The sequence below is a fragment of the Lithobates pipiens genome, unplaced genomic scaffold (genome assembly GCF_037356315.1).
Source record: "Lithobates pipiens isolate NorthernLeopardFrog02 unplaced genomic scaffold, aLitPip1_a1.2 Scaffold_30, whole genome shotgun sequence".
In the NCBI taxonomy this organism is placed as follows: domain Eukaryota; kingdom Metazoa; phylum Chordata; class Amphibia; order Anura; family Ranidae; genus Lithobates; species Lithobates pipiens.
In genome coordinates, this window is record NW_027507791.1 from 124,124,809 (window position 1) to 124,148,740 (window position 23,932).

The 23,932-nt window shown below is 43.1% G+C and overlaps 1 protein-coding gene across 5 annotated transcripts in view; it reads right to left on the bottom strand.

Annotated features, from left to right (window-relative positions):
- Positions 1-7,661: 7,661 nt before the first annotated feature.
- The window catches only part of STRN3 (striatin 3), a 134,435-nt gene continuing 118,164 nt past the window's right edge, over positions 7,662-23,932 (bottom strand). For all 5 annotated transcript variants that reach the window (XM_077464804.1, XM_077464806.1, XM_077464803.1 and 2 more), the window contains 4 exons: positions 16,020-16,160; positions 15,821-15,928; positions 14,699-14,785; positions 7,662-9,761 (listed from right to left, as the gene is read on the bottom strand). In XM_077464804.1, the coding sequence (XP_077320930.1) occupies positions 9,592-9,761; positions 14,699-14,785; positions 15,821-15,928; positions 16,020-16,160 (506 nt within the window). In that variant the 3' untranslated portion in view covers positions 7,662-9,591. The remainder of the gene's footprint in view (positions 9,762-14,698; positions 14,786-15,820; positions 15,929-16,019; positions 16,161-23,932) is intronic.

Below are 23,932 nucleotides of genomic sequence, written 5' to 3' on the forward strand. Positions count from 1 at the left end.
AAACGTGAAATACATTCTCTGGTGAAACTCTGCATATCCAGCATGCGTCAGCAGTAGACTTGGAACAACTGATACAGGGTCTGTGGAGTCCTATACCAGTGTGTAATGAATTTAACAAGATTTTTGGTGTTTGTGCTAATCAAGGTTTTGTGTGCAAAGAAAACCTGCTATACTCATCAGTAACAGTATTTCCATGAATCTTCCAGGACAGCTACTTGAGAGATGACTGACTCTGCCCTCTACAGGAAACACAAAATTGGACACAATTTAAAAGGCCCCTCCCTATCCTCTGACCCTCAGTTGTTTGAAGATCAACCTCCACCAAAAGTGCACTCGGCAGAGGAATAACAAAGAAAAAAACTTAAAAAAAAAAAAAAAACACACCAGGTAAACAAAAGGAGACCAGAATACAGAATAGGGTAGGAATATAAATGCTGCCTTGGAAGATTCATGGAAATACCATTACTGGCAAGTGTAATGGGGGCTTTCCCCCCCTCATCTTCCAGGACAGCTACTTGAGAGGATAAGCAAGATTCTATATCTTAGGGAGGGACCACAATCTCAAGTACTTTCCTACCAAAAGGAGAGGTCCTGGTTGGAAAGCATCTGGACTCTAATTCTTGATAAATGCACGAGAGAAGGACCAGATAGCAGCTTTAGAAATTTCTTCCCACGATACGGCCAAAGAATTCATTGAATGAGCTCTAACTCTGGAAGGAGGAATGTGACCCGACACTCTAAGCTTCACAAATTGCTTCCCTAATCCATCTGGAAATGAAACTTCGGTGCCTTGGCCTCCTTTTTGGGCCCACTGAACAACACTAAAAGTTGGGAGGATCTCCTAAACTCACTATACCTTTCTAGAAAAAGCAGAAGGCATCTTTTCACATCCAAAAAACAAAATCTTTCCTCTTCCACATTCTTGGGGGAACAAAAACTAGGAAGAAGAACTATCTCCTGGGACCTGTGAAAGCTGGAAGAAACGTCGTACAAAAGGATCGGGCCTAATCACTACCCCGTCCTCTAAAATCCTCAGGAAAGGGTCTTTACAGGAAAGATTCTAGATCAGAAATCCTTTTTCCTGACGTTCTAAAGAAAGGTAATCTTTATGGAAATCAATTTTAGAGAGGCCTCATGCAATGGCTCAAAAGGAGCCCTAGTTAGAGCATTTAATACTAACGACAGATCCCAGGGAGGAATCTGTTTAACAGCCCTGGGCGTATGCCTAGTTCTGGCTGAAAAGAACCTCTTGAAGCAAAGGGTCCTCAGCCAGTCTTTTTTCTGCAGAGACTGTCAGCACCCTTAGGGTTCAGGTTGCTGCTCTAAGTCCTTTCTCCACTCCCCTCTGCAAAAAATCTAGTATACAGGAGCAGAAAAATCTATTCCTGTCTTCTGCCAGGAAACAAAAGTCTTCCAAACTTTCCCATAGACCAGGGATACACAACTACAAGTTCCATGAGGCATCGCAAGACTGACAGCCACAAGCATGACACCCAGGGGCAGAGGCATGAAGGGACTTGTAGTTTTGAAAAAGCTGGAGGTCTGCTAATTGCATATCTCTTCCATAGAACTTTCTTGTGACTAACTTGAGGCTGTCCAGAATAGTTTCAATAACTCTCTCTGAGCACCCCCTTAGCTGTAGGATGCACTGCTCAGCCTCCAGGCCATCAAATGGAAGGTCTGAGGGTTTGGGTGAAGTACTAGCCCCTGACAGAGAAGATCCCTCCACTCGGGCAGGGGTGTTCTATTAAGAGAGCTCTCAGCGAGGAGAACCAACTCCTCTTGGGCCACCAAGATAACTTCTGCTTGATCCTGAACAAAGTTCCGAACTACCAGTGGTAAGAGAAGAAATGGAGGGAAGGCGTAGGCTAAAGTGAAATTCCACGGGAAAGAGAGCATCTGTCCCTAAGGACTTCGTCTCTCATTCCAAGGAGAAGAAATCCAATATCTTGAGACTGGATGTAAAAAAAGATTCACTATGGGAACACCCCACCCTAACACGATCTCATGGAACCTGGCGATTCAGTTCCCAACTGATGGCACTGATGTTTACTCTGCTAAGTCCGCCAAAACATTCGCTGTCCCACTGATGTGCACCGCCCTGACTGAAGAGACATTGCTCTGCCCAGGACAGAATCTGCTGGCTAAACAATAGAAGAGTGTCTGAGCGAGTGCCCCCCTGCTTGTTTCGGTACTGCACAGTCGTGGTATTGTCTGAAAAAAAAAAAAAAGGTCATTTGAATTGACCCTCTCCTCCAGTGCAATTAAAGTCTTCTCCACTGTTAACAGTTCTCTGAAATTCGATGACTGGCATGCCTCCTCTGAGAGAAGGATCTTTTCTACTGGAAGAAAAAGCTTTTGGGCAACTATATTACATAACCCAAAAAGGGTATGCTCTCGGAGGGAACCAGACAAGACTTTTGCCAATTTTGAATTCCAACCTAACCTCTATCATGTGGAGGATAAAAGGATTGCTGGTAATCTCTGCCCATTCCTTGATGAAATGGGACAACCTCCCTCCTACAGCCACTCTGGTGTCACTGGGGATTTTTGGTAGGGGCTGAAAAGCAAAAAGTGCCCCCCCCCTCCTTTTGCTTGCCTTTGTTAAATGACCACTTCTTTACCTGTTGCCTATTGGTCTTTAAATTTACTTTGTTCTGAAAGCCACAAAAAGGCCTCTTATTCTGGGGCTCATTTGAGAAGATGGAAACCGTTTACTCTTCTCAGAGGAACGAGCTAGGACTTCCTCTAAGAACCAAATAAGAGCTTGCCCTCAAAGGGTAGGCCACAAAGTTTATTCTTGGAGGTAAGATCACCTTCCCAAGATTTTAGCCGGATGGCCCATCTAGCTGAATTAAAGAGGAGGGCCGTTTAAATTTTTTTTTTTTTTTTTTTTTTGTTAAGTCAGCAGCTGCAAACACTGCAGCTGCTGACTTAATAAGCCAACTTACCTGTCCAGGGTGCCCGCGATGTCGGCCACGCCGTCCCTCGGCTCTCGGGTCCTGGCGCCGCCATTCTTTCTAAGGGAAACAGGCAGTGGAGCCTTGCGGCTTCACTGCCCGTTTCCTACTGCGCATGCGCGAGTCGCGCAGCGCTTTGTGAATGGGACACGCTGTGTCCTGGGACACACAGTTCCCAGAACACAGCGCGACCCATTACCCAGAAGACAATATGACGAGGAGAGAAGAAAGAAGATCTCCTCTGAGGAGGAAGAGGCAGATTAGGATTATGTGCCTAGCAACAGGCATTTCTGGTAAGTAAAAAAATGTTTTTACATTTTTATTTTTTGGGATTTTTTGATAATTTTTAATGATTTTTTTTTTCCAGGGTGGCCCTCCACTTTAATGATTGCCAATGTTCTAGCAACAGATTTTACAGATTCTGCTGCCGCATCAGCTAAAAAAAAAAAAAAAAAAAAAAAAAGCAACTGACTTTGCAATAAGGGGTAGAGAATCCCTGGTCTCCACTATGGGGTTGTCGGAAAGCAGGTTATCCAGACGTTGGACCCACACGTCCAAGTTTCTAGCAACACAGGTGGACGCTACAGCTGGCCCAAAAGAAAAAAAGAGAGGCGGCATCCCAGGACTTACGTAAGGAGTTGGCCTTTCCATCCATCTGATCTTTAAGTACTCCAGAGTCCTCAAATGAAATATCTGACTTTAGATACTTGCGACATAGGAGTATCTAATTTGGGACATTTGAAAAAAACGCCTCAAAATTGGGCTGAAAAGGAAACCTTCTGTTACGTCCCCTAGACTGGAACAACCTTCTTTCAGGTTCTTTCCATTCAAAGGATCATATCCTTGAGAGAACGATCTACAGGAAAAGATCTAGATTTCTGTCCTTGAAGACCTCTGTACCTTTTATCCTGAAAAGACTGGGCTTGCTGAGGCATCTCGATCTGCTCAAAAGTATATATTGACCTTAATAGTTTGTGAATACTTCAACTGGAAAAAGACACCCAGTTGAGCTACCAGTATCCTCATCCTCTGATGCAGACTCATCAGACGTAGATACCAGATTCTCACCTTCTTCCAGGTCAGAAACATTATGTGAACTAACGGTCGTTGACACTAAGAGGTAGAGATCTAGCGGAGACTGAAGACTTCCGAGTCACAGGCTTAGAAGTGGAAGGACCTAGCCCGGTTACTCTATTCTAGGACTAGAAAGGGGCCACTACCTCCTTCATAGAAGTCAATAACTTCTTTAACCACTTCCCGACCAGCGCACGACGATGTACGTCGACAGAATGGCACGGGCAGGCATATTGGCGTACAGGTACGTCCAATATTCGATGCCGCCCTGCCATCGGGAGCGCGCCGGCGGCGGCGCGCTCCCGCGCTGGTCGGGACCCCCGTGAGTCTGGTCGCGGGACCCGCGGACTCGATCGCCGCAGGCATCCCCGCAATCGTCTCACGGAGCGGCCGAATGGAGGAAATGCTGTGTAAACAACATTTTTCCATTCTGCCTAGCAACTAGTGACGCTGATCTCTGCTCCATGTGATTGGAGCAGAGATCAGTGTACACTAAATGAAAGCCCAACCCCCCCACAGTTAGTAACACACCCCTACGAACACTTAACCCCTACACTGCCACCCACTGGTTAACCCTTTCACTGCCAGTGTCATTTACACAGGAATCACTGCATTTATATAGCAGTGATTACTGTATAAATGACAATGGTCCCAAAAATGTGTCAAAAATGTCCGATGGGTCCCCGACAAGGTCGCAGTCACAATAAAAATCGCAGATCGCCGCCATTACTAGTAAAAAAAAAAATAATAAAAAATTATTTAAAAAAATGCTATTAAACTATCCCTATTTTGTAAACGCTATAACTTTTGCGCAAACCAATCAATAATGGCTTATTGCGATTTTTTTTACCAAAAATATGTAGAAGAATACGTATCGGCCTAAACTGAGGGAAAAAAATGTTTTTTTATATATTTTTGGGGGATATTTATTATAACAAAAAGTAAAAAATAATGCGTTTTTTTCAAAATTGTTGCTCTATTTTTGTTTATAGCGCAAAAAATAAAAACCGCAGGGGTGATCAAATACCACCAAAAGAAAGCTCCATTTGTGGGAAAAAAAGGACGTCAATTTTGTTTGGGAGCCACGTCGCACAACCGCGCAATTGTCAATTAAAGCGACGCAGTGCCGAATCGCAAAAAGTGGTCTGGTCTTTGACCAGCAAATTGGTCCGGTCTGAAAGTGGTTAAAGAAGCAGAACCTGCCTTTGACGGAATACAATCCTCACAAAATTGTTTTTTATAACCATCAGAAAGCCTGGCTCTACAGTTCCCACTTTTTTTCTTTATAGGCTAGACAACCTTAAAAAAAAAAAAAAAAGGCCTATACAGACCCCCTTGCTGCAGAAGCTCTTTATCCACAGATAAGGACTTACCTTGGGGGGCAGTACTGGACCCACATGCCTTCACTGGCTCAACTCAAGCGGGTGTTCCATCCTCCGTCCTGTCCTTAGACTCCATAGAGAAGAACATAAGCCTGCTGGTGACTCTTCTGATCACCGCTGCACTAAAACTAGTCTGCTCTGTGACTGTTTCCAAAGCAGCGAGCCCTCTGCATTGTCCCACGCTGAGATACTTTAAGAAAACGGCATCCAGGAAGTGCGTTGTGTCACTTCCGGTGCCATCTTGCTGCGTCACCGGAAGTCCTCCAATGCCATTTTGGTACACCCAATGCGGGAAAGACACGAGGAAGATGCCTCTCCACACAGCTAGAGGCTGGGAAGGGAGTTGCTGTTGCTAAACCGCCAGGGAGGCAAGTAACCCAATACAAACACGGGGGCCCTCCTGGTCTATAAACAGAGAAAAACATGCCAGACATGGCCACAACCAGTCCTGGATATCACCAGCTGAAGGCAGGTCCACCAACCACAGTTACCAGACCAATATCAAACATTACGGTGAGTTCCTGGAGGGTCTAGAAACACAAAACTGAGGGTCAGGGGGAGAGGGAGGGGCCTTTTAAATTGTGTCTGATTTGTGTTTCCTGTAGAGGGCGGAACCAATCTCAAGTAGCTGTCCTGGAAGATGAGGGGGGAAATTATTCTCTTTCCTCCGATATCAGTTACAAAGTCTCGTACCCATTTTGCAACGCATGGGTTGTGAGATCAGTAAATTGTACTGTATCAGTGAGTCTGTGTGTCTTGTTAATATCTTTTTTGAACCAGGTAAGAGGAGAGAACATTTATCTGCAGGTGGCAGAGTCTAAATACAGCGCATTTTAACAACTGTTCTCCTAAAATCCAGATGAGTTGAGTTTTCCCTTATCAAAACGAAAAAGTGTAGGTCACTGGAGGCAAGATAATTTAGGGCCCTTTGGAACTTCTCTTGAACTTGCCTCCTAAACCCAGAGCCAAGTGGGAAAAAGGGTTCCAAATAATCAGGAGGGTGTTTGAGAGATGTCCTCTTTCCAAGCCTCAAATGGCTGATTATGTGTATTCAAAAAAAAAAAAAAAAAAAAAAAAAAACACTACTAAAAAAGTGTTACTAAACCCAGTAATAGGAAAAATGATCCGCCCCCGCAGTGCCCACAGCTTATAAATCATCTTTTTACATTAAAATCCTGCCGATATATACCTTTTTGGCTGATCTGTATACCCCGGTCACATGATAACCAGCAGGGTCTGCCAGTGTGCCAAGTATTCAGGTCAGAGATTTCCACTACAGCCTGTCCTCATGCTGTTATGGGAGGCAGATCATCCATGAATCAAGATGTGACATCCACCCACTGTTTCTTTAGTTACTGTGCATGGAGGAGGAGTGAGACTAGGCTGTCATTTAGGATCTGTATGCACACCCACATGTGTGATGTCAATACCATGTAACCTGACAAGCTCAGCAAGGAAATATTCTCTACAGCAATAGAGACCAAACTGACCATGTGCAGGGGGACCACTCTGCGTCTCATCTGGCCTTGCTCAGAGAGATCCTGCAGGAGAGGAGAGGATCTGTGCATACAGGATCAAAGAGCCTTTTTACACAATACAGAAAATGAACCCCTTAAGTTCCACAGTGATTATAACAAGCATGCTATTCTGCATACACAGACAGATTTTAAATGTTGTGGGTTTAGTAACACTTTAAAGACTGAAAGCAAGTTTTGTCTAGCAGTGAGATTAAATATAAACCTATGAGCATTTCTTTATTTGTGAAAAGAACGTGTGTGCTAGAATTGAAGCCCTTTATAAGTGTGAAATCCACATGATTTTGTGAGGAAAAGAGGACACAAGGAATTAGTAATACAATGGAGAGAAACAATGTACTGCCTAAACGTTAGACCAGAGAATTAGAGGAGATAAGTGAAAATGCACATTAAAACATTTTATTCCTTATTCGATCCATTAAAAATGGGAAAGGTATTAGTGACTTAAGGAAAAAGGATTGAGGACTGTCATTACATGCAGGAATTTATTTCAAGAATAAAATAAAAATATAGAATTTATGTATAATTTCATCTATATAAAACAGAAAACTACGCTAGGCTACTTAAAGTTGTGTTACCATAAATACACAATTTTAATCGCCTCTTTAAAGAGACTATTCATATTAAACAAATATAGAAATTATTTACAAAAATATCTTGATACCTGTTATGATGTTAGTTGGACGTTTCAATCAATGCAAGTTAATGTATACAGGTACACCATTTAATATTTATTATATGCATTTTATATACATTATTTTTCAACAACTGTACTTCTGCATTTTTGTGGTACAATCTTAAAAATTAGCCGATTTGCAGTCTGTAAAATGAAAACCTTACAAAACTTGCAAACTGATCAGATATTTTTTTTTTCTTTGTGGAAGACTAGAAAAAATGTGAAATTATCTCAGTCATGCATAAAACAATGAAAAATCTTCCGTCAACAACAGAAGCTAAATGTCTGAAAAAATATGGGAAAAAGCGAATCCCGAAGGTATGAAAAATGCAAAAAGAACCCTGCGATCACACTGCTATGAAGGGCAGGTCCTGGGTATTAAGTATATGGGGGAATCAGGGAGCAAGCCGTATAAGCTCAGTAATGTTTAAGAAGCAAAATTTTTGCCTGCAAACAATCCTGTCTTTTGCAGGCATAGATTTTACGTCATTCCATGACCGTCTTTCAAACTGAAACAAATCTCCAATTTAAATCATCCTATCTTATAACATTGTTATGTCCCTCAGATGTCCTCAGTAAATTGTTCCAAAAAAAAACAAAAAAAATTCCTGTGTCACATGAAAAAAAAAAAAATATAAAGCTGAAATAAATAACAATAAGCCACTGTAACTTACCTGGGAAACATTCGGATAAATTAACTCGTAAATAAAGTAAACATACAAAATATCACACAGTGATAGAATGCTGCAATTGTTAAAAAAGGGGCAGAGGTGCATTGGGCAGAACATATGAAACCCCTCTTACAGAAACAAAACAAAAAAATGATTAAAAAAGCCAAAATAACTAGTTGTTAGTCTGTAGTCACTCAGATATGTTATCCTCTCTAACGCCAGGCTTCCTGGCAGCGTCGCTGACTTCTGGCTGTATAAAGGGATGCAGGGTAAAACAGATCATCAATCATTTGCAAGATAAATCCCCTTATGCAGGTAGCGGGGCAGCACTATTTAAAAAAAAAATAAAAAGCTGCAAAATGCATTCACTGTCAGGCTTAATAGCCTGATAAAAACACTGCAATTATGTGACGAGTTTAAAAAAACAAAATAAAAATAAAAACCTTGTGTACAGATTGTATTAATGCTAAAAATATATAGTTACACACTAGCGTCTGTTGCCAGGTAATAATAAATTAAAAAAGTGTCAAAAAAAAAAATAATTGAAGTCCCTTCATTGGCTGCCAGGCACAGAGTCCTACAATGCCAGCTCTGTGAGTAATTACCTACACACAAATGAGAAAGTAAGCCAACAAGAATCTGCAGTTTAAACAGGGTTTGCTTCGTGTGGAACTGGCTCATCACAAGTCCTTTACTGTTCCATTGAAAATATGATTGTAAGTATTATAACTGCTTGAGATTGCTATATTGCATTGTAACGGTATCTGGACAGGCAAACAAATTCATTAGAGGGGTATGTCAAAAATTTGATAAGCAGCTCCATATCCCCCATGTTAGTTGAGCTCCTGAGTCACAATAAATGTGCACCTGGAGCCTGAATTAAAATGGCACAAAGCCAAAATAATAAAAATAAAAATTAAAAATTTTGTTTTATTTTCTATGGACTGTAGAAAGAACATATTTATATTATATATAATAAAGGACAGACACCCTATGCAGGGGCTGTGAATACTGGTTACTGTGGTAAAAGGAAATATTAAATTACAGTAATTAAAGCCCTGTACAGAGCAATCCTGATAAATGAGAAAGAAAAAAAAAGGGAGGGTAGTGCCTGTCGCACTGTAACCAGTATCTTTCTGTCCTGCAGAGGAAGCTGTCTTGTAGTGTCAGCATGAAAGCAAACTCCTCTTGGCAGTGATGTAAGAATTTGTTTAAATACCGCAAGTGTCCAAATTTCGTCCCAAAATGCACTTGTGGCATTGTGTGAAGGATAAGGGCAGGCAAGGGGGGGGGTCAAACAAAGACCTTGGCCAGAGCATCTGCTCCAGCACTGGCGATGAACGCTTTGGATGGGTGAAAGGCAACATCGTAAATGGACTCATCCAACTTCTTGCGATGGGCTGTAATCTCCTGCACGCATGTCTTGCTGTCCAGATTCCACAAGCGAATAGAACAATCATGGCCTGTAAGAAAATATATCGGTGTTAGTAATTCCCATTCTTAAATTTGTTAGAAAGAACAAATGGACAAAGGATTGTGTCAGAACAAACATGATGCAAAAGTACATTATGTAAATGCTTGACTACTTTGAGTCCAGAGCAATTCTTATATTACACACGTGTGAAAAGTGAACTCACACACTGAAAAAGTGCACTTAAATTTGAATGCACAAACCGAATAAATTTTTGGGTAAAAAAAAAAAAAAAAAAAAAAAAAGACAGGAGTTGTGCCTCGTTAGCGGTGCATACCAACACATTATGGTATAAACCTCCTGGTGGCCCATTTAATAAAAAATAGCAAAAAAAAAATATAAAGTTTAAATTGTGATTTAAGGCCAGCTGGTAAAAAGGTTATTCATACACACCTTGAAGGACGGCCCTCCATGTGTACTCACAGACCTTGCATTATGCGCCAGCAGCCACAAACACTGGGTTCTCGCTTATGCAAATGAAAATGTCAGAGTCTGAAGATGCACTTTGCCCTAACCCTTAGGTCTCATGCAAACGAAGTTCTAAAAACACCAGTATCTTTTCAGCATTTTTGCATTAGCGTTTGTTTTTTTTTAAGCAAAACTATACCCACAAAAAGGTCATGGCTCACAAAGAGTTAAAATGTTTTTACAGCTGCAAAACTCCTCTTCAAACCCACTAGTTCTGGGTTTTTTTCCCATCCAGAAAAACTGCTGATAAAAGCCTGTGTGTGCGAATGAATACATAGGATAACATGCTGGGGAGTTTACTGGCTTCAGAAAGATGCCTGAAGCCAAAAACAGCAGCTATAAAAACATCCAGTGTACCCGAGGCCCAACTGTGATTACGTACTAGCCAAAAAGTATGAGAGAAGGCCCCATGGATCGAATGTATCAAGGGAGTCAAGCTGTACTGCAGTATAGTTTTGTTTATTTTAACTTGCAGTAGTTCAGCTTGGTTATGATTAATCCTTAATAGTTCACATTTGAAGGCCTGCACTGGGGAGACAGAAACTCACTGCAGTAAGCCCATGTTACATACAGTCAGCAGTGGTCTCTTTTGGATAATGCTCAAGCGACTTGCCTTCTCTATATTGGACACAGGGGTCACTTGGCATCTTCCCCATTCAGAGAACAGCTTGTAATTTTATCACTGAATACAAGGTGTTCGGTCATTGGAAGAGTAAGAGGTGGGCATATAATATTGCAATCTCCGCCTCAGTCATAGAAAGCCTTGTATTCATTGAAAAAAAAAAAAAAAAAATTCCCTTTGACTGGTGGCGAAGCCCAGTCAGTAACCCAGTGTTCAGAATAAAGACCAATCTCTCAAGCAGCACCAGGAAGAAATCAGCACAGACTGTATGTAGCACAGGCTACTAAAGTGAATTTCTACATCCCCAGTGGCCCTCTGGATGTGAGCTATAAAAGATTAGATGTAACCATGCAAGTTTTAAAAAGATGTTTCCTGGATTTCAGTTTTGCTTTAATGCACCCACATTTTGAAATATAATCACCTTTGCTTTGCTGCTCATTACCAAGAAAAGCATATCTGGCTCTTCAAGGTATATGCAACTCAATCCATGTGACAATGCTGTTGCTAGTGATTACCTCTGCTCTGGCGCACAGGTGTTAAGAGAGTCTTCAGCCCTGTGTTAGCTAAAACAAGAGCCCTGCACAGGCAAAGCACAGGGTCATTCTAAGGCCCTGAATACAATATTTGCATATCAGATCACCTTGGTTATGGGGCAGCTGTAAATTACTATAGGAGACAGATCATTAAATATATAAAAAGGAACCAGGTAGGAGAGAAATCTGAAAGCTAGCTTTTTTTAAAGGTGGGTGCTCAATCTGTTGCCCTCCAGCTGTTGCAAAGTCCCATCATGCCTCTGCCCTTGGCTGTCATGCTTGTAACTCTCAGCCTTGCAATGCCTCATGGGACTTGTAGCTCTGCAACAGCTGGAAGGCCACAGGTTGCGCACCCATTCTAACCTCAAGTCCAAGAATGCCATTTCATAGTTTAACAAATCCAACATAAAAGTATTCATTCCTCCCATACCTGTAGGCCATTTGTGAACCATGTCAAGCCTGCTCCAAACACTTCTATTTTTCACAGCTCTGTCCTGTTCTCTTCACTAGGATGGACCAGCCATTAGGACCCGTGCCCGCTAGCAGTACAGGAGAGAGCACCGTCATTCTTCCTAGCCCTGTGCTCTCTGCTGAGCAGATGAGCTCAGGTACACTAAAAATCTAGTGCCTATCCCACTAGTAGATGAGCTGAGTGGCTGCAATGGGAAAGCTGCTGAGGTCAAATGCAATGATATGCAATAGTGTTGTGTGTGACTCAGAAGGATGGAGCCCGCAACTGAACCACCAGAAAGCATTAGGGATGCCCGAAACATATCGGCCGAAAATGGCCCTTTCGGCAAAAAGCCGAAAGAGAATTTCCGCCGATACTGGTGCCGAAAATGGGGCGGGGCTTGGCCCCGCCCCCGGTGCCGCCCATCAGGGGGTGCCATTCTGTCTTTAGCTCTCCTCCTCCCCTCCCTCCTCACCTATGCTGCAGTCAGCCTGTGGGGTCTCGCTCTAAAGTCCCCCTCTCCACAGCGGTGGCTGCTTATGTCTCCTCAGCCGATGTGTAAATCGGCTGTGCAGGAGCTCGGGCACGATGTTTACTGTGAAAGTGAAACCAAAGGAAAGGCGTCTAGCAGTGTGTACTGTGCTCTCTGCCTCCCCCTAGAGCACAGTACCCAGTATGGATATTAATGTACAGAGCTGCAGCTGCCAATTTAAAAAAAAGACTGTCTATATATATATATGTTTGTATGCCTGTGTGTGTGTGTTATATGTATGTGTGTTAAGTGTGCATGTTTATATGTGTGTGTGTGTGCACGCGCATGTATGTGTGTGTTTTTATAGGTGTATGTTTATATGCACTGGTGAGGCACTGGTAGGCTGCTGGGCACAGTGAGGCTGCATTGATCTCCTGTACCATGCCCGCAGTCTCTGACCATCTCCTGTACCATGCCCGCAGTCTCTGATCATCTCCTGTACCATGCCCGCAGTCTCTGACCATCTCCTGTACCATGCCCGCAGTCTCTGACCATCTCCTGTACCATGCCCGCAGTCTCTGACCATCTCCTGTAGCATGCCCGCAGTCTCTGACCATCTCCTGTAGCATGCCCGCAGTCTCTGACCATCTCCTGTAGCATGCCCGCAGTCTCTGACCATCTCCTGTAGCATGCCCGCAGTCTCTGACCATCTCCTGTAGCATGCCCGCAGTCTCTGACCATCTCCTGTAGCATGCCCGCAGTCTCTGACCATCTCCTGTAGCATGCCCGCAGTCTCTGACCATCTCCTGTAGCATGCCCGCAGTCTCTGACCATCTCCTGTAGCATGTCCGCAGTCTCTGACCATCTCCTGTAGCATGTCCCCAGTCTCTGACCATCTCCTGTAGCATGTCCCCAGTCTCTGACCATCTCCTGTAACATGTCCCCAGTCTCTGACCATCTCCCCAGTCTCTGACCATCTCCTGTAGCATGTCCCCAGTCTCTGACCATCTCCTGTAGCATGTCCCCAGTCTCTGACCATCTCCTGTATAAAAATATTTTTAAAAAATAGTCAATTTCGGTATCGGTGCTGTTTTGTTATCCATTTCGGTTTTCGGGATCAAGGAAGATTTATTTTCGGTATCGGTTTCGACACCAAAAAACCCATTCGGTGCATCCCTAGAAAGCATTTGTCCTAACTGCTGGTCTGACCTAGAAAAGAGGACAGGATGGCGTTGTGAAAAATATCAGCAGGCAAGCTTCACACCATTAACCAAGCACCATCTAGTGGTCAAAGGCAGTCTTTTCTGTATTAAAGGGCACGTTAGTGTCACAGTTCATATTTCTTATGTGTGCCTGTGCTACAATACACTTGCAATAAAGTATCCTGTTCTCTTTGCATTGTTTCCTTTTTGTGAAATAGCTGGTGATCCTGTCAGTCATCCTACTTCAAACTGACTACACCAGGGCATGGAAGCACATCCATTCCAACTTAGTTAATTTCCTTCTTTGCATTCTGCTTCAGAGCACAGCCTAGCTTTACACAAGTGGTAAGACTTCTGCTGAAAGCCCACCCTACCCCTATAACCCCTTCCACTGCGTGTGGGCCCTGCGTAAAGATGTGGCTTATGCTGCAAGATTCCAGTGTTATCAATTTCAAGACTAAAACTGGGCATCCATAGAGCCTCCATTCGAACAAAACCACATAGATGGATAAATCTACTGCTGATGACTATTGCATTCTGACAGCCAGTACTCATGACTGAATACCTGAATAATGACTGCAGACACAATGTTGGGCCAACTTTCTTCCTCCAGGCTTCTTCAATTTCTCAACTGAGGTTTACAGAGCCAAGTAGTGATGGCATGAATCATCCCACAATTGTCCCAACCCAAGCGTTGACTCCAACAGAATTGGTTTATGCATATTTTAGGTCAAAACACTGAAAACTTTATCTATAAAGCCACAGTGTGAATCCTGCAGAACTCTGTTCAAGCAACAAAGTAGGTTTGAGTGCAGACATGGTTTACTTTTTAAAAATACCCATGGCAGTGTTCTATATCAACAGATCAACTATTCACTGGTCCACCAACAAGTTTAAGAAATTTCCCTTGAACAGCCCTGATGAAATGAGTGCATTACTTGAACTTGATGGACATGTGTCTTTTTTCAACCTGACTAACTATGTAACTATAACTTCTGAAAGCTTCAGTTCATGATTATACACCTTTTTATATACACACCCACACATACATTCACAGTCATTAATACAACCTGGAAATGTGCAAAAATTGTAGTGTTGTCACTTTTCCTGTGTACTAGATTTATTAGTGACATTTTAGATTATGAAACAATATTGGCTACATGTCTCATCAGAACACCTACTTCCAGACATCAAGTAAATTCCATTGGGGTCCACTGCAAGACTTGTAACAGCATCCAGGTGAGCAACCATTGAATGAATGGTCTTGCCTGAAAGAGAAGAAGCAACAGTAGCTATGCTGAAAGTGTAACATTACAAAAAGGGTATGTATTTGTGTAAATGGATAGGAGCAGCTTCAATATTCCCAGATCCACTATTGATTACTAGGTCAATTTCTGGACAACGCTGTGCCTTTCTATAGATAAAGCTCAACCCCCATCCTTCAAGTTCACAGCACTGAAGTACGTCTGCATGCTTAAAGTGGTTGTAAAGTCTTTTTAGTTTTTTAAACATGTTCTACTTACCTGTTCTGCGCAGTAGTTTTGCACAGAGCAGCCCGAATTCTCTTTTACTTGGGTCCCTCGCCGACGCTCCTGGCTCCTCCCAGGTGCCCCCACAGCAAGCAGCTTGCAATGGGGGCACCCAAGCAAGCATGCTCCCGATCAGCAGCTCTGCATCCATTCACACACGGAGCTGTAAGTTCCCTTAAACTTCCTGAGACCCACAGCTGAAAAGAACAGCCACTCAGACAGAAATTAGGAAATTTTGTTGTATGCAATTATGCCGCAGGAGTTGAGAAAAACACAGATACTCTGCATTCAAAGCATGTGCTTGAGGCAACACCCTGCTTCATCTTCTAATTGCCAACTGTGAGCCTCTGTAGGCAGCAGCTGCAGGTCCAAGGGAAGTTTTCACAGAGGCTCTGGGTGCTGAACGGCCCTTACACTTAAGTTTTAAGGCCCCTTTCACACTGAGGCGCTTCTAAGCTGCCAGTAAAACATCTGAGCACTTTTGAAGAGATTTCCACTAATTTCAATGGAGAGGGGTGTTTTTTCACCATCCTGCCAGCCCATTGCTCCAGTGTGAAAGCATTCATTGATTTTAATGGAGATAGTTTTTCGTGAGCTTTTCAGGCACTTTTTTTTAGCGTGAAAGCGCCTGAAAAGTGCCTCAGTGTGAAAGGGGTCTTATGCTGCTAAAAAGCTGAATTCTTATTTCTGAAAAAACTATTTCTTTTTGCAACAATGTTTTACTTTATGACCAAACTATGCAGTCTATATAGAAACAGAACAAGATCAGCATACCTGATTTGTTGTCAAAAAATTTGATGTGTCTATCCTCAAATGCAGCAATGGTAACAGGAAGCGTAGGATGACTTACAATTTTATTTATGTGGCCACTGAATGGGATACCTATAAAATAATAAAACAAAAAAACAAATGTAAACCCAATGTCTGAAACACACTTATCTCACTAGGATACGGATTGTTAGAACATACTTACTAGAATCTGTAGGTGAAGATAACTGCAGTAAAGACTGCGATGTTTCTAAGTCATAGACTATGATGCAGCCACTCGTAAATGAGGCAACAGCATGTGCAGGGTCACAGCCAATGAAATCTACAGAGGTTGGTATCCCATGTTCTAAGAAAACAAGAAATTACAAAATAAAACCAGCGGCAATTAAATGAATCACTGTTAGCGGAGCCACTACGCTAGTCATAATATGCTCGTGTACCAAGTAAAGACATTTAGCAAGCTAATTTTTAAACTTTTTAAAATGGGTCAGTTCACCCAAAGCTATTCCATAAGCTCACTTCTGTTATTTTAAGGAGAGTAATTAGCCCTCAGAGTTTAACCTGAAGATGGGAGAGTATGTGGGTCCGAGTAGTTTGGCAAGAGAAAACCGAGTAGAGCCGATAACACTCAGCCCACAAATATGATAATCATTTGCACTATTACTCGGTAGCGTGGAGACAATACTTTATTTCACTGGATTTACCCACTTGCCATCCAGCGCACGTATATAAACATTATGGATAGCAAGCAGTTTCATAATTCCTGTTTGATCAGCTGCTCTGAAGTACATAGACATCAGGGGTCTAACAGACTCCTGATGTCTCCATAAAGAGTACATGTCACTAACTAAAGCCATCATAAAAAGGTACATTTTCTTCACCCTCGTGACTGCAATAAAGTTAAATAGAATTTTTAAAAATTAAAGGCACCACTGCGCACGAATGCAAAATGCATGCGTGTGTACTGTACCAATGACTGCATCACCGTGAACGTCACGTGTGCAATTTTCAATCTTGACATGTTTGGCAACCATTTGCTTAATGCAACATTTAAAGGATAAGTTCACCTTTTGGGGAAGAAAACAATGCACATTTTTGTTCCTGCAAAAATATTTAGGAGCCTGGAAAGCATTGCACTCCTGCAGATAAGCCCTGCAGCTTTCAGCCCATACCTTCATAGGGGCTGACTATTTACAAACTGCATGGCTTGTGAATGAACTACCAGGCCACTCAGTGACTTCACGGTCCAGTCGGAAGCTGTCAGCCTCTGTGGCTGATGGAATTTTTAGTATGTGCATGCACGGGAAACTGGATGAATGGCCTGGTCATGTGGGTGGAGGAAGAAGATCCCCCACTGCAGCTGCTGGAACATGTTGCACCCTAAATGCGGGTGGAACATGCAACATGTTCCAAAAAGGTGAACTTAAGGTATCCCCTAAGGCTTATTATGTCAAATAATATTTTGTAATACACATGAAGTATAGCTATGGGAACCGATTTTTATGTTAGGGTTTTTAAAAAGTACAGAGCAGATTAAAACACAGTTGTGCTCATAGATTTGCGTAACCTGGCAGAATCCGATTTCTTGGCTATTTTCACAGAATATGAATGATAACACAAACTTTTCTTTCACTCATGGTTAGTGTTTGGCGGAAGCCATTTATCATCAACTGTGTTTACGCTATTTAAACCAAAATGGCAACAGAAACTACGCAAATTACCCTGATAAAAAAAGTTTACATACCCCAGTTCTTAATACCGTTTATTGCCCCCTTTGACATCAATGACAGCTTTAAGTCTTTTGTGGTATTTGTGGATGAGGCTCTTTATATTCTCAGATGGTAAAGCTGCCCATTCTTCATGGCAAAAAGCCTCCAGTTCCTGTAAATTCATGGACTGTCTTGCATGAACTGCACGTTTGAGATCTCCCCAGAGTGGCTCAATGAGACTGAGATGGCCACTCCAGAACCTTCAATTTATTCTGCTGTAGACAATGACAGGTGGACTTGGCCTTGTGTTTTGGATCATTGTCATGTTGGAATTTCCAAGTATGTTCCATGCGCAGCTTCCTAGCTGATGAATGTAAATGTTCTCCAGTATTTTTTGATAACATACTGCATTCATCTTGCCATCAACTGATCAAATTTCCTGTGCCTTTGTAGCTTACACATCCCCAAAACATCAGCGATCCACCTCCGTGTTTCACAGTAGGAAAGGTGTACCTTTCATCATAGGCCTTGTTAACTCCTCTCCAAATGTAGCATTTATGGTTGTGGCCAAACAATAGGATTTTTGTACTCACCATAAAATCCTTTTCTCTGTAATTCGCCGACCGACACAGCTCCTCTCTGTAACTAAATGGGTTGTATAGCCTGCCAATAGGAGAACTAGGCAAAATTGTTACACACTACACAGAACTTTAATGCCCTTGGTGGGCGGACCCTGTGCTATCAACCCTCCTCACTGCTCCCAGCAGCTTCAGTACGTCAACAGGGTGGCACAGTGGTGTAGTGGTTAGCACTCTCACATAGCAGTAAGAAGGGTCGCTGGTTCAAATCCCAACCAGGACACTACCTGCCTGGAGTTTGCATGTTCTCCCTGTGCCTGCGTGGGTTTCCTGCGGGCACTCCGGTTTCCTCCCACAATCCAAAGACATGCAGGTAGGTTAATTGGCTTCTGTCCAAAATTGGCCCTAGTATATGAATGAGGACCTTGGATTGTGGGCTCCTTGAGGGTAGGGACCAATGAGAGTGTGCAATGTACAGGGATAGGGACAATTGTAGATACTCACTCAGGTTGAACTGGGTGGACTGGTGTCTTTATTCAACCTTACTGACTATGAAACTATGAAAAGGAAATGATTCAAACCTCCATCAGCACCCCGTTAAATGGCACCTCATCCCTTTTAGAAATATCAAAAAAGGTTTTTTTTTAGGTAAACCAAACCTAGGAAATGGGACATTAACGGTGCAAAAAATCAGAATTATATTCGTAAATAAAAGATTTTTCCATACAAAATTTATTATACAAAATTCATAAAAACAGAACAGTAATCTGTGTAGTCATACTAAAGTTGTATACAGCTTTGTGGTCCAACGAAAGGTAAAGTTGAGGTAGTTGCGATTGATTTATCCCGACATGTTTCGCTTAATGCTTCATCAGAGGATAAGCCAACTACCAACATAACAAATTCAAAAATAAAAGAGAGAACATAAATTACCGTATATACTCGAGTATAGGCCGACCCGAATATAAGCCGAGGCCCCCAATTTACCCCCAAAAAACTGGAAAACTTATTGACTCGTGTATAAGCCGAGGGTGAGACATGGCTGTCCATCCCTGTGTGTCCGTCCATCCCTGTGTGTCCATCCATCCCTGTGTGTGTGTCCGTCCATCCGTGTGTGTGTGTGTGTGTGTGTGTGTCCGTGTGTGTGTGTGTGTGTGTGTGTGTGTGTGTGTGTGTGTGTGTGTGTGTGTGTGTGTGTGTGTGTGTGTCCGTCCGTCCGTCCGTCCCTGTGTGTGTGTCCGTGCAGCCTTGTGTGTGTGTCCAGCCTACCTGTGTCCCGAGCCGCCGTCGTCCCGAGCCTCCTCCGTCCCGAGCCGTCGTCCAGAGCCTCCATCGTCCCGTGCCTCCTCTGTCCCGTGTCGTGCCGATGGATCGCCGCTCCAGGATCGCCGCTCTTCTCGGCGGCCATTCTACAATTCAAAAGCCGCGCCTCCGCCTCCGCCTGTGATAGGCGGAACACTCAATTTCCCAGCAGCCTGTGTTCCGCCTATCACGGACATCCTCTCATCCTCGTCCGTAGTACGAGGATGAGCGGATGTCCGTGATAGGCGGAACACTGACTGCTGGGAAATTCAGTGTTCCGCCTATCACAGGCGGAGGCGGAGACGGAGGCGCGGCTTTTGAATTTTAGAATGTCCGCCGTCTGTCTGCTCGATACGCTGATCGAGCAGTCAGACAGCGGTGACTCGAGTATAAGCCGAGGGGGCACTTTCAGCCTCAAAAAAAGAGGCTGAAAATCTCGGCTTATACTCGAGTATATACGGTAATTTCACAAAATACAATTCTTTTTACACCATTAATACATATAATCAACATATATAGTGTTTTGTTTAAAAGACACGAATAAGACTCAAAAGATGGAAATATGCTCACCCCCACTTTACCGACCCATTCGTCACCCAGAAAAAAATATTTAACTGCCAGATGGATTGAAGAGTGCAGGGCAACAAATACAGCAGCCAGGCAACATAGCTGAGGAGGGCATAGACGGCGGCTAATCGGGACAGAAAGATTATACAATATTTCAGCATACTATTTATAGACAAGAGCTATTTTATCATTTCAATTATACTATAATCTAAATATAAGTAGGTCCTATAGCCATTTTAGTTTATTTTGTCATGTGTAACAATCATTTTAAGTTATGCATTTTGCTTTTAATAAAAGTATTTTATTTAGTGGAGCAAAGTTATTATTGATTTAAGATCATCAACTTACATAACTGACGATAGAGTAGAAGTTCCTTAGTTTTTATAGTTCAAGGTTTAATATTGCAGCCACCAAAATGTGCAAAAACTCCCTTCGGATTAGGACAAACCCAGAGGGGTAACGCACCCAGGCAGGCTTCACAGCCTGTTTACAGGGTGTCTGAGAAGAGAAAAATATATTTGGCATTTGTTTAAATATAAAAGAAAAAAGAAAAATAATTTTTAACAATCCATTATTAAAGTTACTGACCAGTCTATTGGACGTGAACTTCCTCCTAGCACGGCTCCCCCACGACTGAGCCGGGTATCATGATGTCCCAATATATAGAGCCGCCGTCCATCGAGCCGGCGTCTGACGTCACCGGCTCGATGCGGACGTATAGAGCGGTAATGCGCATGCGCGAGAGGACCTGTAGGGGAATCGGGAAACTACGTTTCCCATAATGCATCGGTATAGATACCGGCACCCAGGGAAACGTTAAAGGGGGACAGCGAGAGCACGGCTAAAGCGATGCTCCAGCCAGCACACTCGCATTGCCCCAAGATGTAAGATTCCCCGGTCTCGCACGCAGGCACCATCGCTAACCAACGGGCAGCCTGCTAGGTCGGATAAAATCCAACCCAGCTAAGATGCCCTCGGGCGTCCATATGCTCCTCCCCAATGCCAAAATGCTAAAGGTCGCCGATTGGCTCCCAATCGGCGACCTTTAGCATTTTGGCATTGGGGAGGAGCATATGGACGCCCGAGGGCATCTTAGCTGGGTTGGATTTTATCCGACCTAGCAGGCTGCCCTACAGGTCCTCTCGCGCATGCGCATTACCGCTCTATACGTCCGCATCGAGCCGGTGACGTCAGACGCCGGCTCGATGGACGGCGGCTCTATATATTGGGACATCATGATACCCGGCTCAGTCGTGGGGGAGCCGTGCTAGGAGGAAGTTCACGTCCAATAGACTGGTCAGTAACTTTAATAATGGATTGTTAAAAATAATTTTTCTTTTTTCTTTTATATTTAAACAAATGCCAAATATATTTTTCTCTTCTCAGACACCCTGTAAACAGGCTGTGAAGCCTGCCTGGGTGCGTTACCCCTCTGGGTTTGTCCTAATCCGAAGGGAGTTTTTGCACATTTTGGTGGCTGCAATATTAAACCTTGGACTATAAAAACTAAGGAACTTCTACTCTATCGTCAGTTATGTAAGTTGATGATCTTAAATCAATAATAACTTTGCTCCACTAAATAAAATACTTTTATCAAAAGCAAAATGCATAACTTAAAATGATTGTTACACATGACAAAATAAACTAAAATGGCTATAGGACCTACTTATATTTAGATTATAGTATAATTGAAATGATAAAATAGCTCTTGTCTATAAATAGTATGCTGAAATATTGTATAATCTTTCTGTCCCGATTAGCCGCCGTCTATGCCCTCCTCAGCTATATTGCCTGGCTGCTGTATTTGTTGCCCTGCACTCTTCAATCCATCTGGCAGTTAAATATTTTTTTCTGGGTGACGAATGGGTCGGTAAAGTGGGGGTGAGCATATTTCCATCTTTTGAGCCTTACTCGTGTCTTTTAAACAAAACACTATATATGTTGATTATATGTATTAATGGTGTAAAAAGAATTGTATTTTGTGAAATTAATTTATGTTCTCTCTTTTATTTTTGAATTTGTTATGTTGGTAGTTGGCTTATCCTCTGATGAAGCATTAAGCGAAACATGTCGGGATAAATCAATCGCAACTACCTCAAACTTTACCTTTCGTTGGACCACAAAGCTGTATACAACTTTAGTATGACTACACAGATTACTGTTCTGTTTTTATGAATTTTGTATAATAAATTTTGTATGGAAAAATCTTTTATTTACGAATATAATTCAGATTTTTTGCACCGTTAATGTCCCATTTCCTAGGTTTGGTTTACCTAAAAAAAAACTTTTTTGATATGAAACTATGAAACAAGCAGTATAACGCAGAAAAAAAAAAGGAGGGGTGGGTGCTGTGTCGGTCAGTGAATTACAGAGAAAAGTATTTTACGGTGAGTACAAATATCCTATTTTCTCTTATTCCCCCGACCGACACAGCGCCTCTCTGTAACTAAATGGGACGTCCCCAAGCAGTGCCAAACAAGGGGTGGGAAAAAAAACAGCATAAAAAACTTCATCCACCATGGCAAGTGGGAACTAGTGAAACTAAAGCCACAAAAAAACATCAGCGTGTGGAAAAACTCCACCATATAACTGGGTATCCTCAACAGGAGTGATCCCCAAGAACGCAACATTGCGGAGGTAATGCAACAGAGCATTAACAAAAACAGTACTGCGTTTTTACCAAAAAAAACAGGGAAAAATACTAAATTGCAACTACAGGGCCGACTGCAAAGCTTTGCGGCCAAAACCAGCATCAGCCGATGCACTGACGTCTACCTTGTAGAACTTGGTAAACGTATGGACAAACGACCAGGTCGCCGCCTTACACACCTGAGCAACAGACGCTTTGTGTCAGAAGGCCCAAGACGTTCCGACTGCTCTTGTAGAGTGGGCCATGATTGGAAAGGGGGGCCCCTTCAAGGCGTAGGCTTGGACTATAATCTTTCTGATCCACCTGGAAATGGTGGCGGTCGAGACTGCCATGCCTTTCTTTGGACCAGCCATCGAAACAAACAGTGAGTCTGACTTCCGAAAGGGAGCTGTTGCAGACAAGTACACCTTCAGAGCCCTAACCACATCGAGAGCATGAAGGGCTACCTCCTTGGGGTGCTTCGGCTTATGACACAACGATGGCAATACAATGTCCTCATTGATATGAAAAGCCGAAACCACCTTTGGTAAAAAGGACGGTTGCGTACGCAACTCCACCTTATCCTGGCCGATGTGATGGCCACTAGAAAGACCACTTTCTGTGAAAGGGTCAACAAGGGAATCTCCCTGATATTCTCAAACGGTGGCTTCTGAAGCGCCAACACCAGGTTCAAATCCCATGGAGGTAATGGAGGACACAACCGGGAGGGACTACATGTCGCACTCCCTGAACAAAGGTACTCACTAATGAGTGAGACGCCAAGGGTCACTGAAATTAAAAAAAAAAAACGGAAAAGGCTGAAATTTTGCCCCTTGACGGTGCTCAACGCCAACTTATGGTCTACACCTTGCTGAAGAAACAGCAGGATCCTGGATATAGAGAGAGCGCGGATGCCACCCTTTCTCCTCACACATGGAGATATAGGCCTTCCAAGTATGATGGTATATCTTCCTGGAAGAAGATTTCCGTGCCCTCAACATAGTTGGAATCACCGAGTCCAACAGACCCAGGTTCCTCCATACCTGGCTTTCAACAGCCATGCCGTTAAAGCCAACGATGGTAAAGAAGGGTGAAAGATTGGACCTTGAGATAGGAGGAAAAAGAGTAGATCAGCTGGTACTGATCCCACAAAGCCACCAGCGCATCTGACGCATTTGCCCTCAGATCTCTGGTCCTGGACACGAATCTCGGTACCTTCCGATTGAGACGGGAGGCCAATAGATCCACATCTGATGTGCCCCACCTCAGGCACAGCAGCTTGAACATCTCCAGATGCAATGCCCATTCTCCTGGGTCCAGCATCTGGCGACTC